General features: G+C 43.4%; 1 protein-coding gene across 6 annotated transcripts in view; it reads left to right on the top strand.

Moving 5' to 3' along the window:
- Positions 1-14,707, top strand: part of LIMA1 (LIM domain and actin binding 1) — a 112,578-nt gene that overhangs the window by 88,133 nt on the left and 9,738 nt on the right. For 3 of the 6 annotated variants that reach the window (XM_074402624.1, XM_010349803.3, XM_074402625.1), the window contains 2 exons: positions 3,880-3,937; positions 6,591-6,703. In XM_074402624.1, the coding sequence (XP_074258725.1) occupies positions 3,880-3,937; positions 6,591-6,703 (171 nt within the window). Of the gene's footprint in view, positions 1-3,879; positions 3,938-6,590; positions 6,704-14,350; positions 14,410-14,707 lie in introns of all 6 variants that reach the window. The other 3 variants (XM_003939161.4, XM_074402626.1, XM_074402627.1) reach the window with 2 other exon arrangements.

Below are 14,707 nucleotides of genomic sequence, written 5' to 3'. Positions count from 1 at the left end.
AATTACAAGGATTTTTTCTTCATTTGTTTGGAGTTGGAGTCTTGCTCTGTTGCCCAGGCTGGAGTGCAGTGGTGTGATCTTGGCTCAATGCAACCTCCACCTCCCAGGTTCAAGTGATTCTCCTGCCTCAGCCTCCTGAGTAGCTGGGATTATAGGCACCCACCACCACACCTAGCTAATTTTTGTATTTTTAGTAGCAACGGGGTTTCACCATGTTGGCCAAGTTGGTCTTGAACTCCTGACCTTGTGATCCAACTGCCTTGGCCTCCCAAAGTGCTGGGATTACAGGCGTGAGCCACCGCGCCTGGCTTGTGTTTATTATTATTATTATTATTATTTTTTAAGAGACAAGTTCTTACTCTGTTGCCCAGGCTGGAGTGCAGTAGTGTGATCATAGCTCACTGTAGCCTCTAAATCCTGGGCTCAAGTGATCTTTCTGTCTCAGCCTCCCAAGTGGCTGGGACTACAGGTGTGTGCCACCATGCTGGGCTTTTATTTTTTGTAGAGACAGGGTCTTGCTGAAATTCTCAGAATAGTCTCAAACTCCTGGCTTCAAGCGATCCCCCCAGCCTCAGCCTCCCAAAGTGCTGGAAGTACCGGCGTGAACCACTGTGCCCTGTCTCAAACTTACTTGACTACAACAGACTTTACAAAGTAGGATGGTGTATTGTCAGAATACTAGCAGGAACTCATGAGATATGCCACACACTTGGATCAAAGTAGGCCCACAGAAAAGAGGTCTGAGACTGATGGCTACAAAATTTGATTCAAAGACCAGAACAGAAAAAAAATTAGAATAAATTATTTTATACATCACAACGTATGTTGGAATAAAAAGACAAAATATTTGGCTGTTGTGTGTTAAATGGTCATATAATCACCCATAAATTACATACATCCTTGCAACAGTGGACTCAGGCATTAGCCTATGGGGCACATACCATGTATTAAGTGAGTTATTTTGTTAAGCTGTCTTGTTTTCTCATGTTTTAAATGGGAGATTATTTCTTAAGAATAAGTGGCTAGGCTGGACCCAATGGTTCATGCCTGTAATCCCAGCACTTTGAGAGGCTGAGGCAGGTGGATCACCTGAGGTCAGGAGTTCTGGACCAGGCTGACCAGCATGGTGAAACCCTGTCTCTATAAAAATACAAAATTAGCTGGGTGTGGTGGCACATGCCTGAAATCCCAGCTGTTTCGGGGTCTGAGGCAGGAGAATTGCTTGAACCCAGGAGGCAGAGGTTGCCGATATCGTGCCAAAAAAAAAAAAAAAAAAAAAAAAAAAAGAAGAGGAAGAACTGCACTAATGCCCTTTTCAGCCTTAGCTCACCTGCACCAGGTGGGGAAAAAAAAGAGAGAATAACTGACTAAGTACGTTTGGAATTTTTCTTATATACTCGTTAAAAAAAAAAAGAGAGAGAGAGAGAGAAAGAAGAAAAGGAAAGAAATTTTAAGATAAAAATATTCCCAGCATTGAAATATCCCCATTTTTATCCCAGGAGCATAGTTTGGGAAACAGTCATTTGGGAAATAATGCTTGAATTGTTCCTATGTCTAAATTCATGTTTCCTTCTTCATTGTCTTCATGCTGATTTGAAACTGGAACTCTGAACTGAACTGGAAGATTAGAACATTTTAATTATAGTCTAAAAAGACAGTGCAGCTGAATCATGAAGTGGGTGAGGAAGAAAGATAAAGACAATACATATCTTCAAGCACATGCTGCAGGTTTATAAACCCTTGGCTGCCTTAAAATTCGCAATATTTTTCAGAGCCTTAGCTATCCTTTTGGCTATCTGCCTCGCTTTTGTTAACCAACACGTAAGTGTTATTTGAACTTCGGCTTGTTAAAGAAAAGGACATTGGCCTGGTACGGTGGCTCATGCCGGCAATCCCAGCATTTTGGGAGGCCAAGGTGGGTGGATCACCTGAGGTCAGGAGTTGGAGACCATCCTGGCCAACAAGGTGAAACCCCGTCTCTACTAAAGATACAAAAATTAGCCAGGTGTGGTGGTGAGCACCTATAAGCCCAGCTACTCAGGAGGCTGAGGCAGGAGAATTGCTTGAACCTGGGAGGCAGAAGTTGCAGTGAGCCAAGATCACTGCACTCCAGCTTTGACAACAGAGCAAAACTTAATCTCCAGGAAAAAAAAGGGGGGGGGGCATTAATGCTAGAGGAAATCTGCTTGAAATGCTTGAAATGGAATATTTTGTCAAGGTATTGTTCTTCTCTTTCTCCTCTTGTGAATGAGTTTGTGCTTTAATGAAATGTTTGAGCAAAATTTCTTATGTTCCCACCTGGCTGTTCCTACAGTGAAGTCATCTATTTGGCCATGTGAATTATGTCATGATTAACATTAAGTTTACCTCACAGGGCCAGGCGCAGTGGCTCACACCTGTAATCCCAGCACTTTGGGAGGCCAAGGCGGGTGGACCACCTAGGTCAGGAGTTCAAGACCAGCCTGGCCAACATGGTGGAACTCCATCTCTACGAAAAATACAAAAATTAGACAGGTGTGGTGGTGGGCACCTGTAATCCCAGCTACTTGGGTGGCTAAAGCAGGAGAATCCTTGAACCCGGGAGGCGGGGGTTACAGTGAGCTGAGATCACACCACTGCACTCCAGCCTGGGTGACAAAGCAAGACTCCATTGCAAAAAAAAAAAAAAAAAAAAAAAAAAAACAAAAAACAACAAAGTTTAACACACAGATTCAAGGTGACCAAATTAGAAGTGAGAGAAGAACATCCTGGGATGGATATACCTGCTAATTCTCAAGAACCGAAGAGCTTTTTGTAGGCATGCACAACTTTCAGAAAATTTATTTCATATTAGATAAAATAGTGCATTTGTAAGGCGATCAGTTGAATACATGGCACATTGAAAACACCCAATAAATACTGACTGTAATCATACTGGTTTGTTTTATGCCATGTCAGAATTCCTATAATGAAGAGAGTGGTAGAAAAAAGGACTATGCTGAAATTCAGGTGCAGTCAGCCAGCAACTTAATCTTCATTGTAAATCTATTCAGTTTGTCAGACATCCTGATATGAATACTCAGCATTGCCAATAAAATCCATGGCATCTGAATAAAAGGAAATTATGTGAAGAGTACACATTGGGTCACCTGTTGACTCTTCATGATTTTGGATGTGGGGTATGACACCAGGAACGCATGAGGGCCTGTGGAAAGGAAGGAGAGCTCTAATAGAGAGTTCTTTTATTTAAATTTGATGGCTTTTGGGAAAAAAGATAAATACACCTATACATAAGATCTGCCATCTTGTTAAACATTGCCATTTTGAGACTAGGATTAATAGGGAAACTGTCCTTGAAGATAATACTGAGGTTAGTTATAGGTAAATTTATTTTATAACTATGAAAAGGTCTTCTATATGGGCAAGCTTGTTTCAGCAGGATGTATTTGGTTGGGAAATAAGAACTAGGAAAATTTAAAAATAAGAATAGTTCGTATATTTAAATATTTTATCTTTTCTTGGAGTGAGTTATGGTTATATGGTGAGGAGCTTTGCTCTCCTTGATAGAGGGCTTTGTTTTGCTTTGTTTTTGGAGAGTGGAAAAATATGGTTTAGAAGTTCTTTTATAAAGGGAGATGATGCACACTTTTGGCAGTTGAGTGCAGTCTGTTTCTCGCGTTACTCTGTAATTGAGAGGCATGTTAATATCCTCATAAAAGACATTTTGCTGCCTCTTGTTTAAATGCTCAGCTGTTCTGGTGCCCGTTATTTCCCCCAGGCAGCCAGTGACTGACTGGAGTCAGCAGGTTTTTATTGCATTAACAGCAGTTTGCTCTTTTATTTTTAATATGAGTCTTAATTCCCCCACCCCACCTCACTCCCCCTCCCTTTTTTTTGTAGATTTCTGCAACTGAGAATAGCCCGGCAGTCCGTTCCACCCCTGCTGAAGATGACTTCCGTAAGCATTCTTTCTTAGACCTGGAGGTTGAGGTTCTTGTTTTCTGTCTGTATTTGGTTCTGGGGTGTTCCCATTACTGTCAGTGCTGAGAAAATAACATACTAAGTCCTCCACTTGCATTTAAGGGCTGATGCTTGAATATCCTTTACATACTTTATGGCTTAGGGAGAAGTTAAATTCAATTAAATATTGTTAACTTGGGACAAACTGAGTATTTTTAATGCTTTTCTCATTGAACTTGTTCTACCTTTTGCACCAAACCCTTTCAGAGTTAAAGCTGTATAAACTAATTTTGAAGTTTCATTTTATTTTATTTATTTATTTATTTTTGAGATGGAGTCTCTGTCACCCAGGCTGGAGAGCAGTGGCACGATCTCAGCTCACTCCAACCTCTGCCTCCTGGGTTCAAGTGATTCTCCTGCCTCAGCTTCCTAAGTAGTTGAGACAGCAGGCGTGTGCCACTGTGCCCAGCTAATTTTGTATTTTTAGCAGAGGCAGGGTTTCACTGTGTTGGTTAGGCTGGTCTTGAACTCCTGACCTCATGATCCACCCAACTCAGCCTCCCAAAGTGCTGGGATTACAGGCGTGAGCCACTGTGCCCGGCCTGAAGTTTCATTTTAATAGAAGTTTGGCCAATAAGGATTTTATTCATTTAGAATTTTATTCATAAATACCTATTCTTTAATGAATAAGTATATGAGTAATCTGTTAAGGATATGTATTTTCCCTGTTTATCTAAATGTATACTATAGTCCACCTCCTAGCCAGGTTCTAGGGATTTTCCTGCTGACAGTGAATTTTGTCACCTTTCATCCTATTTTGGAGTCATTTTGAGGCTCCCTTTTCCCAAAGGCAAAAATGTTTGTGTGTGTGTGTGTTTTTTTTACTTGACTATGTCCACTTCTGATTCTGATTTTCAGTATATCTTTTTATTTTTATTTTTTAGAGACAGGGTGTCTCATTCTGTTGCCCAGGCTGGAGTGTAGTAGTAATCATAGCTCACTGCAACCTCAAACTCCTGGGCTCAAGCAGTCCTCCCACCTCAGCCTCCCAAATGGCTAGGACTACAGGCACATACCACCACCCAGCTAACTTTTTAATATTTTTGTAGAGACAAGGTCTCACTATGTTGCTTAGGCTGATCTCCAACTCCTGGACTCAAGCAATCCTCTCACCTCACCCTCAAAGTGTTGAGATTACGGATGTGAGCCACTGTGCTCAGCCCATTTAAAAATATATTTGACTGGGCCGGGTGTGGTGGCTACGCCTGTAATCCCAGCACTTTGGGAGGTGGGTGAATCACCAGGTCAGGAGTTTTAAGACTGTGTGTGTGTGTGTGTGTGTGTGTGTTTGTGTGTGTGCGCGCATGCACTAGGCAGTATGGCTCATGCCTGTAATCCCAGTACTTTGGGAGGCTGAGGCAGGCGGTTCACTTGAGCTCAGGAGTTGAAAACTAACTTGGGCAACATGGTGAAACCCTATCTCTACTAAAAGTACAAAAACTTAGCTGGGCATGATGATGTGCATCTGCGGTCCCAACTACTTGTGAGACTGAGGCAGGATGATCACTTGAGCCCAGGAGGCAGAGGTTTCAGTGAGCCAAGATCATGCCACTGTACTCTAGCCTGGGTGACAAAGTGAGACTTCATCTGGGGAAAAAAAAAAAAAATATATATATATATATATATATATATATATATATATATATGTATATGTATATATGGATATGGATTTCTTATAGGTCACAAGACAAAAAAGAAAAATATAAATATGTGGATTTTTAGCTTCTCCCCAGGCTAATTAGTTTACTGGACACTGAAAACCCCACAACTATAATAGAAGTATGAGTTAAACAGATTTCTAGTAAACCCTACCTTAAAATTTCAGAGAAAAACTCCTGTCTGAATCCAGAAACATTCCTTTTTTGCAATATTTTTCTTGGACTAGAAATGTTTCTGAGTTTTGACTAGGTTTATGAAACATTTTTTTGAAAAATAAGCCTTAATATTTTAGTACTTTGTTGACTCACCTCTTCATGTTGGCAGGAAAGTAACTCATACAGTTGGCACTTCAATGATTATGAAGAAAACTTCATGGAGCCCTTTTCCATAATCTTCATCCATGGACATCTGCTATAGAGCTGACCAAAAACACAGTGTCAGGTTACATATATACACAAATGTGCGCACACGAATGCACACACATGCGCGCGCACACACACACACACAGTACAAAATTTCTGCCCTCAAATTTCTAACTTCTGTTTAAACACTTCAGAAGAAGTTATTAGGAATGTTAATGACCAAAAAAGACATCCAAGTCTATAAACGGCCTTTAAAACTGACAGATGGTACAAGGAAGAAAGTTCTTTATGCAGAGTGGTTTGGATTTCTGCTCCATGTGGCAGGGGGTAAGAAAGCCTCACTGAGAACCTGATTTGTGAGAGGACCAGAGAAAACCTGAGCTGTAGTTGCTAGTGTTCAAATATGCTTCAACAGAAAAGCAGTGTTTTCCCTGGTGTTGGAAGGATCTGTCATCAGTGAAAGTGACCAAACTTTGCTTTTTAGAAGAACACTTTCCAAGACTTCCCTTGGAACACTTTCCAAGACTTCAATGAAAATATATATAAAATGTATTCCTTTTGTAACTCAAGCAGGTAACTTCCAGGTTAAGAGTGAGGTTCAACAGCCTGTCCATCCCAAGCCACTAAGTCCAGATGCCAGAGCCTCCAGTCTTTCTGAAAGTTCTCCTCCCAAAGCAGTGAAGGTATGATGGCAGTTTCTCTCTGAGCCTTTGGACATTGAACTACTGGTAGAGCTAATTGCACCTTTTATGATGATGATATTGATTATAAGCTGGTTTTGCTTTTCTGGGGATGATAATGCCACAGAAGAGCACACTGAAGCCAATCACTTTCCCTGGAAATCTTGTTGCCTCTGCTCGGGTATTTGGCCCAGGAGGGAGAAGGCTCACTAATGACTCTCAGTTTGAAATCTGGAAAACTCATGAATGTTTTAAGAAAACCTTAAGTTAAATAAAATAATGTGTTTTTTAAATTTTAATTTCTAATTTTTAAAAAAATTTATTGAGACAGAGTCTTACTCTGTCACCCAGGCTGGAGTGCAGTGGCACAATCTCAGCTCACTGCAACCTCCACCTGCCGGGTTCAAGCAATTCTCCTGCCTCAGCCTCACAAGTAGCTGGCATTACAGACAGGCACCACCACACCTGGCTAATTTTTTAAATGTTTTTTAGTAGAGACAGGGTCTCATTATATTGGCCAGGCTGGTCTTGAACTTCTCCTGCCTTGGCCTTCCAAAGTGCTGGGATTACAGGTGTGAGCCACTACACCCACACCCAGCCTTTTTTTTTTTTTGAGACAGGATCTTGCTCTGTTGTCCAGGCTGGAGTATTGGTGGTATGATGGTATGATCATGGCTCACTGCAGCCTCGACCTCACAGGCTCATGCACTCTTCCTGTTTCAGCCTCTTGAGTAGATAGGACTATCCGCACATGCTACCATGTGTGGCTTCTTTTTTTTTTTTTTTTTTGGTAGAGATGTGGTTTTGCCATGTTTCCCAGGCTGGTCTCAAACTCCAGGGCTTGGGTGATCTGCCTGCCTTGGCCTCCCAAAGTGCTGGGATGGAGTTATAGGCATGAGCCATTGTGCCCAGCCAGGAAAAATGTGTTTAACTAAAATCAGCATATTGGACAAGTTATGCAATTTCACCTTAAAGATAGTGGCTTCCTGGTCTGTGGAGCTTGACCTTAACCTGATTGGTGATTAGCTTTTTTTTTTTTTGAGACAGGATCTCACTTTCTCAGGCTGGAGTGCAGTGGTGTGATCACAGCTCACTGCACCTTCTGTTTCCTGGGCTCAAGCCATCCTCCCAAGTAGCCGGGACTATAGGCACATGCCACCATACCAGCTAATAAGTTTTTTTACATTTTTGTAGGGATGGGATCTCACTATGTTGCCCGAGCTGATTTTGAACTCCTGGCCTCAAGTAATCCTACCACCTTGGCCTCCCAAAATGCTAAGATTACAGGCATGAGCCACCAAACCCACCTGGCCCTGTTGTCCCTTTTTTTTTTTTTTTTAAATGACCTGGTGTTTACAACAATGTCATTAACATTTTTAGCAAAAGAATGTGTCCACTGGAATGTGGGCTAGCCAGCCGATTTTCTTTTCTTTTTCTTTTTTTTAATAGAGACGAGGTTTCACTATGTTGGCCAGTCTGGTCTTGAACTCCTGACCTCGTGATCCGCCTGCCTCGGCCTCCCAAAGTGCTGGAGTTATAGGTGTGAGCCACCGTGCCTGGCCAAATGGGATGTCGCGCTGATTTTCTGTTAAAAAAAAAAAAAATTGACATTCAAGCAACACTTATACTCAGGGTAGAATATTAGAGACTAAGAATTGAGGCTGGGCATGGTGGCTCACATCTGTAATCCCAGCACTTTGGGAGGCCGAGGTGGGCAGATCATGAGGTCAGGCGTTCAAGACCAGCGTGGTCAATATGGTGAAACCCTGTCTCTAAATATACAAAAATTAGCTGGGCACAGTGGTATGTGCCTGTAATCCCAGCTACTTGGGAGGCTGAGGCAGGAGAATTGCTTGAACCTGGAAGGCGGAGGTTGCAGTGAGCCAAGATTGCACCACTGCACTCCAGCCTGGGTGACAGAGCAAAGATTCTGTCTCCAAAAAAAAAAAAGAATTGAACAGAATGTTTGCCAAAAAAATTCTACTAGGCTCCTCAATCTATGGTCTGCTTTTATTATCTAAGTTTTAAAAGTCATCTTGTCCTTTTCTCTGGGCATACATGTATCCCCGTAAAAATAAGCCAAAAAATGTTTATTAAAAATGCCAAAACTTATTTTAGGCTTGTTAGCTGACTTGTTTTCATTGAATAGCTTGCTAGTGAGGGCTACTTCACCCACTTCAGTGATCCACACTTCTTTAGTGTCTTTCTCCTCTGGTGCTCTCTTAAGTAGCTGGGTTGTGTTTCAGAAGTTTTAGCATTTGAGAGAAACACAATAAATAGAATGAGTTTTAAGGTGGTTTGTGCTGCCCCAACTCACATTTAAATCTGCCGTGCTTCTACGTCTAACTGTGTGTGTGATTGATCCACAGATGAAAGTTTTATTACACACAGAGCATGGACATCAGGGAGAGTTTGGGACAAAAGGAGGAAAGGGGAGAATCTAGCACTTAAAGGGTGGATTTCAAAGGTCAGCGAGGTGAAAAAGATAAATATGAACATTTTAAAGGAGGCAGAGATTTATGAGAAGAGTCAGGTTTATTGGAAAGGAACAAAAGGTAAAGCAGAAAGAGAAAGCAAGCCCAAGAAGAGAGGGCGGGATCGTGGTGATTGAATCTGCACATGTGCTCCACGCGGCTCTGTTCTGGCCTTGAAGGTCTGCTGGTGCTGCCATCAGCATTTTCTTTGTCAATATCTGGAGTCTCACAGAGTCGCAGATGCCATAGGGCTACTTTCCTCTCTGACAGCAATGCTGCCTAGATCTGAGTGCTCGGGTGGTGGTTGTGGATCAAGAACGGCTAGCAAATCTAACCCGGTGATGGATTCTGTGTAACCCAGCACCTGGGGAAATCTAAGAACTAAAATCTGTCTTGTGACTATTTGAATTCTCAATGCAGCCTTGCATCCCTCCTTCAACTGCTCGGCCAGACTTCCTGGTACTGGGTGGGATCCCTCCTGCTTCAAGTTCCATGGTCTGAGGGGATGAATGATGTGTGAAGGGGCATACCTCACTTAGGTCTTCTTTGGCACCAGGGAGAGGAAATGGAGATAAAGCTCTCTCTGTATCTGCCTCAGACCCATGCCTACTTCTCTGGCACTGGTCACTCAGCAGTAGAATGCAGACCGCCCTGCCTGCATAGACACATACCTCAGGTTTTGAGCATTGTGTACTGACCAGAGTCAACTGGCCTGGCTGTTTGCCTGTGGTCCAGAGCTCAGGTGGTCATGGTGTTCAAAGCCTGGTGGAACCCAGTTATGTCTCCACTTTTATTTAAGGGCAATTTATTTGCTCTTCCCCAGAGTTCCCCTTTGCAGTCTGCAGGCAAATACACAGATACTTTAGTAAATGTTTATAGAAAGACCTGCTGGCAGAACTGGTCTCATGGCTGCAGACGATGAACAGAAGTTGTTTCTCCACTTTGGGAAATTACATACAGCTAAGAATAAACTTGTTCACTCAGAATAGATTTTTGGATCCCACACATCCTGGAAAAAATTGTTTCTTAGTGCCTGTCTGTTAATGAAAAAGAGGACATCTAAGGTAGAGACTCAATTCATTTCAAATCGTATCTTCATAAAGTAAAAAGAAATGATGGAGGCCTTTAAGAATTCGGTGTACACTTTGAACACTGGCCCCAGAGCTTAGTTGGTAAGACTTGGTACCAGTGAAGTTACAGGAGCATTCTCAAAAAGGGTGTTGTTCTGAGAGCAGAGATTAGTGGACCCTGTGAGAAATATCAGGCCTCTTTTACCTCAAAAGACTCAGAGATCTCTTAAGCTTTATGTCCTTCCATTTGAAAGAAATCATCCCCTAAATGTTCCCAGAGGAGAGGACAGGGGAGGAAGAGGGAAGGAGATGTGACTGGCCCTAGGGAATAACCGTCTGCCCTCACTATGTTGGGGACAGCCTCCTCCCAGCCTCCGGTTCTGCTGACGGGTGTTGAGAGAAAACACGGCAGCCTATGTGAGAGGACACGCACTACACTGCCCCTCTCGGTGCCCCGCCAGCTGTCCCTCCCCTTGGAGACACAGTGGGAGGATTTATGCGGGTTTGCAAAGCTGTCAGAGTTATGCTAGAAGAGCATCTAGAATCTTTTCGCACTCACTATTACTGCTTTTTCAGAGGACTGTCCTTTCCTCTCTGTGTAGAGCAGTCTATTTAAGATATGAATATTCTGCTGGGCATGGTGGCTCTCGCCTGTAATCCCAGCACTTTGGGAGGCCGGGTTGGTTGGATCACCTGAGGTCAGGAATTTGAGACCAGCCTGACCAACATGGTGAAACCCCACCTTTACTAAAAATGCAAAAAAATTAGCCGGGTGTGGTGGTGCACACCTGTAATCCCAGCTACTCAGGAGGCTGAGGTGGGAGAATCACCTGAACCCGAAGGTTGCAGTGAGCCGAGATTGCGCCATTGCACCCCAGGCTGGGCAACAAGAGCGAAACTCTGTCTTGGAGTGGGGGTGGGAGGGGGGAGATAAGAATATTCCCCAAAATACTTTCACAAAGAGTTTCACAGGAAGCCAGAGGAAGGGTTAATTAAGGCTGCACAGGGCTGGCCCAACCATTTGCTGTGTGGTGAAGAATTTCAGTTTCATTACTTAGATATTTTACACAAATTGGAAGAAGGAATGAAAGGCATTTTGTGGTATTCTGAGGAATAGAGGCTTGACATCAATACAGAATTTTCATCTTTCACTATGTCTAAAGGCTAGTTAACATCAACGTCTGCTGTCAGCTGCTCCCCTTCCCTCCCACACACACCACAACTGGGGCCTTTATTAGACTAAAAAATATGAGACCAGAGGGTGAAAGAACATAAATGAAGCCATGCAGATTTGTTAGAAAAATAGCTTTAAGTAGATGGTAATCAACAGGGGTTCTGTAATATCCCTTAAATGGGAAAGACAGCGTTTATGAACATCAATTATTTATAGATTACCTCATTCATTCTAGAATATCCTGAAGATATTATCTACACATTTTTATTTGAAACAAAGGGAAGACCATAGTTTGTTCAAACTGCTGTAGCAGGATTATTTTCACTTGAGTTATCATCTGCTCTCCTGCCCAAAGAGTTTCCCTTGGTTGTGGAAATGTAACATTCCAGAACAATTTAGAAAATGCACTTGGGTTTGTGAGTACAGGAGTTCTGAGTTTGTGCTGTGAGCAGGTCTATGCAGACCTACCCACAAAGGCTAAGGGAGCTGAGAAGCCAAAGAAGGAGGCTGACAAGTCCAGTTTCTCAGAAAGAAACATTTAATAGGAGCTTATGAACAAAAGTGATGTCTAGGTGGCCATGAGACAGTGGATCCCTGTACCTCCTTCCAGAAAAGATCCTTTATATAGCAAGCTTTTAGGTTAAAACGTGCAGCTGGTCATGCCTGACTTTCTTGTAAAACTTACTACTGGAGCGATTAGGTAAGCATTGTTTTTTTTTTTTTTTTTTTTTGAGACGGAGTTTCGCTCTTGTTACCCAGGCTGGAGTGCAATGGCGCGATCTCGGCTCACCGCAACCTCCGCCTCCTGGGTTCAGGCAATTCTCCTGCCTCAGCCTCCTGAGTAGCTGAGACTACAGGCACGCGCCACCATGCCCAACTAATTTTTTGTATTTTTAGTAGAGACGGGGTTTCACCATGTTGACCAGGATGGTCTCGATCTCTCAACCTCGTGATCCACCCGCCTCGGCCTCCCAAAGTGCTGGGATTACAGGCTTGAGCCACCGCGCCCGGCAGCATTGTTTTTTAATTTGTTTTTGTTTGTTTCTGAGACAGAGTCTCACTCTGTCACCCAGGCTGGAGTGCAGTGGTGTGATCTTGGCTCACTGCAACCTCTGTCTCCTGGGTTGGAGCAATTTTGCCTCAGCCTCCTGAGTAGCTAGGATTACAGGTGTGCACCACCACGCCCAGCTAATTTTTGTATTTTTATTGATTGATTGATTTTGAGACGGAGTCTCTCTCTGTCACCCAGGCTGGAGTACAATGGTTGCCATCTCAGCTCACTACAACCTCGGCTTCCCGGGTTCAAGCGATTCTCCTGCTTTGGTCTCCTGAGTAGCTGAGATTATAGGCACAAACCACCATGCCTGGCTAATTTTGTATTTTTAGTAGAGATGGGGTTCATCATGTTGGTCAGGCTGGTTTTGAACTCCTGACATCGTGATCTGCCCGCCGTGGCCTCCCAAAGTGCTGGAATTACAGGTGTGAGCCACTGTGCCCCGCCTGGCCAGAGAAGCATCTTTATGAGGGGTTATCTATGCTCTGGACACTATTTCCTTTATGAGGAGTAATCTGTGCAACAGGCATTGTTTAAAGACTTTGCTGAAGAACACCTTGGTATGCAGTAGTCAAACCACCAGTTAGCATGGTAATTTCTCTCAAAGATGAGTCACTCAATAGGCTCTTCTACAGTTTTTATTATTATTATTATTTTTTGAGATGGAGTCTCACTCGGTTGCCCAGGCTGGAGTGCAGTGGCATGATCTCTGCTCACTGCAACCTCTGCCTCCCAGGTTCAAGCAATTCTGCCTCAGCCTCCCGAGTAGCTGGGGTTACAGGCGTGCACCACCACACCTGGATAATTTTTTTTTGTATTTTTAGTAGAGATGGGGTTTCACCACGTTGGCCAGCCTGGTCTTGAACTCCTGACCTCAGGTGATCCACCCACCTCGGCCCCCCAAAGTGCTGGGATTATAGGCATGAGCCACTGTGCCCGGCTTCTCCTAGTTTTAATTCTAATTCTGTTACTGTGCGAACTTTGATAAGACATCTGGTGTTTAAACGTTCTACTTGGTAGGGGCAAAATGGTGGGAGAAGGGGAATGAAAAAAAAATCTAACTGAAAAAATATATTGTAAAGATAAAAAATGTCTAACATTGTCATATTGGCAGTGTTTTAAATGTGGCTATGCCAAGTCTGAGCATACCCTGAAGGCATGGACAGGATGTATGCCAGGCCTGTGATAATGGTAGAGATTTTTGGGCACTGACTATGCTTCCTGTTGTCTGAATAGACATGGGGGCAATTACAGAAAAGTGGCTGAGAGCCCAGGACAGAGAAAATAAAGGGGAGGCATAGCCGCAGCCGCTGTGACTTGGCATTTTACCACGTTGGGACCCTCTTGTCTTTATGAAACTAGAAGGGGCCCTTCGGCAGCTGCTGCTGCATAAACCTTAAATAATATTGAAAAGGGTTGATACAAGAAATGAAGAGGAAGAATGGGACTCTGCTAGGTCTGGCTAGTTGGAAGCTTGAGGCTAGTCAATTGTGTGAGCTAGCAATCTATTAACTTGATGTTAAGGAGGAGGACAGACTGTTCTCTCAGTGTGGGTGAAGGCTCTATTAAAGAGAGAGCTGATGTGGGTCAGGTGTGGGAGGTAGTAAGACACTAAAGAATTGTTAATGAGACACTCCTCGTGTGGGTGAAGGCTCATAAAAGCTCGCTCTCCTGAGCTGGGATATGTTCCAGCCTCAGGTAGATATGAGTGAGGCTGATTCTGCCACAATTAACAGAGTTACTTAAAAATGAAAGAAAAAAAAAATGTGGTCTTATTCTTGGATCTGAGTCTCTGAGTTTCAGCTCAGCTGCAGTAAAGCACTCCAGGGCGCGCCAAATGCTGTGTATTTACTGAAGGTTCCTGTTTGTCTCTTCCAGCTTCTGCCTCCTGCTCCCGGTACCTAATTTCTGCTCCTGCCTTCCACTTTCCTCCTAATGTGAGCTCAACTCTCAGCTTTCTCACAGGTTCTCCTTTCCTTCTGTTCCCTGGGCGGCTTCCCCTCCCACAGTGTGTGCCTCCCCTCGGTGTGTTTGTGGTGGAGGCGTGGTCTGCCTCCCTCAATTCCCCTTTAGCAGAACAGTATCCGTCTCCTTTTTTCCCATGGGAAGTTTCTGTCTCCTGCTGTGTCTTTACCAATCAGAATGAGCACTTACTCTCCTACATCTATTTCAAGTGTTGAAAATACAGAATTCCTGGCCAGGCATGGTGGCTCACACCTGTAATACCAGGCCAAG

The sequence above is a fragment of the Saimiri boliviensis genome, chromosome 7 (genome assembly GCF_048565385.1).
Source record: "Saimiri boliviensis isolate mSaiBol1 chromosome 7, mSaiBol1.pri, whole genome shotgun sequence".
NCBI classification, from domain to species: domain Eukaryota; kingdom Metazoa; phylum Chordata; class Mammalia; order Primates; family Cebidae; genus Saimiri; species Saimiri boliviensis.
This window is presented reverse-complemented; position numbering and strand designations above follow the sequence as displayed.